Consider the following 3,940-nt stretch of genomic DNA (forward strand, 5'->3'; position numbering starts at 1 on the left):
TTTTTTTTTTTTTTTTTTTTTTTTTTTTTTTTTTTTTTTTTTTTTTTTTTTTTTTTTTTTTTTTTTTTTTTTTTTTAATGTAAGAAATAATTTTCAAATTTTGAAGAGCTGAAAAAGGGTATTTATGTCACTTTTCCAAACAGTTCGGTGGTTTGGTATTAAGTAAGAGGTTAGTTGATGCGTCTTCCCCCCCTTCCTTCTCTGCCTTAGCTTGCAGGGAAGTTCTACTGAGAGGAAGAGAGAGAGTTGAAGAACATAGAAACAATCTTTTCTTTTCTTTTCTTTTCTGAATCCTGTGATTCAAATCTTGTTCTATTGCTAATTCCCCAGTTCCTCAAATTCTTGCAACTGGGTCTGTTTATTCAATGCTTATGGTGTTTTGTTGCTAGAAGTTGTTAGGGGCAGCATAAACACCATCTGGGCAGAAGATGTCCTGGAAAATTAAGCCCGAACAATCTTCACGAAGCGTCGCTTCGCAGAGATGGGTGGTTCTTCTTTGCTTGGGCAGCTTCTGTTTGGGGTTGATCTTCACCAACAGGTTCGTATCAAACCTTTTTTTCAAATTTTCTGTAAATTTCTGCTGAGGAATGTTGAAAATTTGATGGGGTTTTGTTCTTAGCTGAGTTCTTATCGCAGCAGTGGATTTTGATCGATGAATGAAATGTTTTTCTTGGATTCGGAGGTTTTTGGTTCTAATTTGGCTGTTCTGTTTCTGGGTCTGTGTTTATTGGGGAAACATTGCCCATTTTCCGTTTATTAAATGCAGCCGACAGTATTTATGATATTGCGTTTGTGTATATTCGTTGGTCGCTTTCAAACATTTGATCAAAGGCATCTATTCTGAAAAATTCATTACCAGCAGTTATGGCCTTGAGAGAAATCTTTTGTCCTTCTTCTTCTTATTGGGTCTCGTGTTTGAAAAACTGTTTCCTTCCACCATTTCTTCAATGAATCAAGATCTGCCATTCATTTCCCAACTTTAATCCCGAAAACTTGTACTGTTTTTGGATTTATGGGTTTGGTTTCATTGTAATCATGAGTATTCTCATAGCACCCACAGTCAATTATAGGACAAAAAGAGGTCTGTTTCGAGAAGCTTAAGATTCAGCTCTGTCGGATTTTTTTTTTATAAAGAAACAGATTCTGATATGGATGTTCTTAAAAGTCAAAAGAACTGAAAATCCCTTTGAAATTGCTTGCAGGATGTGGACTGTTCCAGAACCTAAAGGGATCACTAGAACAGCGGCCTTTGAAGCCGAAAAGTTAAAGTTAGTTTCAGAAGGATGTGATCCAAAATTGGTAAGCATATTCAACGCTGTTTTCATAACTTGTGTGTCCATTGCTGCTTTTTTTGATCTGTTTGTGTGTTCTAGTTGGATGAGAAGGAAGTTAAGCGTGTGTCAAAGGACATTTTTGGAGAAGTCTTTAAGACTCACAATGCTATACAGTGAGTGAAAGCCAAAAGTTATGAACATATTATGAAGAATCCAAACTGCAAATTTACCTTAATGTTGTTCTCTACAGAACATTAGATAAGACCATTTCAAATTTGGAGATGGAATTGGCTGCTGCCAAAGCAGCTCAGGAGTCAATACAGAACGGTTCCCCGTCGTCGGATGATCTAAAGAATACTCAGTCATCTGGGAAGAGAAGATACTTAATGGTTGTAGGGATCAATACTGCTTTTAGTAGCAGGAAACGACGAGATTCGGTTCGTGCGACATGGATGCCTCAAGGTTAAGTAGCTCGTGGTGATGATTCTTTTTCTGAAACAAACCATGTTTGTATGTTCATTTGTTCTTACTTGAAAATTGAAAAACAGGTGAAAAGAGAAAGAAACTAGAGGAGGAGAAGGGGATTATAATTCGCTTTGTCATTGGCCATAGGTATGTATGTGATCTTCTTTCATTTGGTGATAACTGTTAGCAACAAGATTTTGAATGAGCTTTTTCTTGATGATCAGTGCCACATCTGGAGGTATTCTTGACAGAGCTATTGAAGCAGAGGACAAGAAGCATGGAGATTTCCTTAGACTGGTAACGATAAGCATTCTTAAAAACCTTCCATTTCTCATATCTGAAAATCTTGAACTGTAACATGTTATCTACTCAGGACCATGTTGAAGGCTACCTTGAATTGTCTGCCAAGACAAAGATTTACTTTGCTACAGCAGTTGCCTTGTGGGATGCGGATTTCTATGTCAAAGTTGACGACGATGTTCATGTAAATATAGGTAAGCACGATCAATCCACATTGATTGGAGAGGGGAACGAGTGCAGCGAGAACGCTGACCCCAAAGGGAGTGGATTGTGAGATCCCATATCAATTGAAGAGGGGAATAAAGCATTCTTTATAAAGGTGTGGAAACCGCTCCCTAACAGACATGTTTTAAAGACCTTGAGGGGAAGCCTGAAAGAGAAAGCCCAAAGGTGGTGTGCCAGCATGGATGCTGAGTCTCAAAGGGGGTGAATTGTGAGATCCTACATCGATGGAGGAGGGGAACAAAACATTCTTTATAAGAGTGTGGAAACCTTTCTCTAACAAACACGTTACATTTGTTAGCGGTGGGCTTGGGCTGTTATATTTTTTATAACACGAATAGGAATTGATAAACACGAGTCATACACGGGTTGTTATTATGATGCATTAAACTTGTGTCCTTCACTTTGGTCGCAGCCACACTAGGAGAAACTCTAGTCAGACATCGATCAAAACCACGGGTTTACATTGGTTGCATGAAATCTGGTCCTGTCCTGTCACAAAAGTAAGGTTGCCTTACCATCATCACTGTCCTGTCACAAAATTAAGGTTGTGTTAACCACCAAACTACACATTGCAGGGGAGTTCGATACCATGAACCCGAACACTGGAAGTTTGGAGAGTCGGGTAACAAGTATTTCCGGCATGCAACAGGCCAATTGTATGCCATTTCAAAGGATTTAGCAACCTACATATTCATAAACCAGTAAGCTTCTATCTATTATACCTCACACATTTGCATTGCCAAATTGTACATGAACATGATGGGAATGTTGGCTATAACTGTGGGAATTCTCAGGCATGTTCTTCACAAGTATGCCAATGAAGATGTTTCCTTAGGATCTTGGTTTATTGGACTTGACGTCGAGCACATCGACGATCGGAGACTTTGTTGTGGAACACCCCCGGGTAATTTCTTTTTTTTTCTTTTTCTGAATATTTTCTTCTGTCTATTAGGAACACGACCCTCCACTGTAGTATGATATTGTTAGCTCTCATGACTTTGCTTATGTTCAGCTCTGAAAAGTTTGTTGAATGCAGATTGTGAATGGAAGGCACAAGCAGGCAACATCTGCGTCGCTTCGTTCGACTGGAGCTGCAGCGGGATATGCAGGTCGGCGGAGAGGATTAAGGAAGTCCACCGTCGATGTGGAGAAGGTGAGAATACATTGTGGAGCGCCACCTTCTAAAACAGAGTGCTTGCTTCATCTCCTTCCGATCTCAGGAAGGTTTACGAGCTTGCAAGTTCGGTTTTTGTACCGTATAGGATTTGTATTGTATTATTATCATAGTACAGAGAGAGAGAGAGAGAGAGGAACCAAAACAACAAAAAGAAGTAAGAACAGAGAGTATAGCCGAAGTAGGCAGCTGAAAGAGGAAGAGAAGGGCTTAAACACCACCATTCTTTGTGGCTTTTAGATGACACTAAGAATTGTATGGTATTCAAAGCTCATAATAAATACAATACCAACTAGACGGAAGGTTTTCCAAAGTTTTCTCCTCTCTCATTTCAACCTATAAATTACCCGAACTAAACTTAAAGCTAAGCAGCATACGCAAAGTCAACATTCGATCGACTTGATTCTATCCCAGATCGAAGGATTAGGAAATTGGGTACTCGACAAAAGGTCAAAAAGAGTTTCCACCTCAACCAAAACAGAATAAGGTGAAAGATCAGTAG

At 39.2% G+C, this 3,940-nt stretch overlaps 1 protein-coding gene across 1 annotated transcript; it reads left to right on the forward strand.

Annotated features, from left to right (window-relative positions):
- The first annotated feature begins 166 nt into the window (after nt 1-166).
- LOC111468205 (probable beta-1,3-galactosyltransferase 2) lies at nt 167-3,751 on the forward strand. Its single transcript, XM_023113346.1, has 11 exons — nt 167-538; nt 1,203-1,299; nt 1,374-1,447; nt 1,525-1,736; nt 1,823-1,886; nt 1,964-2,036; nt 2,113-2,233; nt 2,677-2,764; nt 2,840-2,965; nt 3,059-3,168; nt 3,301-3,751. The coding sequence occupies exons 1-11, from the start codon at nt 429-431 to the stop codon at nt 3,447-3,449; spliced, it is 1,224 nt and encodes a 407-aa protein (XP_022969114.1). The 5' UTR covers nt 167-428; the 3' UTR covers nt 3,450-3,751.
- The last annotated feature ends 189 nt before the right edge of the window (nt 3,752-3,940 follow it).

This window comes from Cucurbita maxima, unplaced genomic scaffold (genome assembly GCF_002738345.1).
Source record: "Cucurbita maxima cultivar Rimu unplaced genomic scaffold, Cmax_1.0 Cma_Scf00036, whole genome shotgun sequence".
Classification (NCBI taxonomy): Eukaryota; Viridiplantae; Streptophyta; class Magnoliopsida; order Cucurbitales; family Cucurbitaceae; genus Cucurbita; species Cucurbita maxima.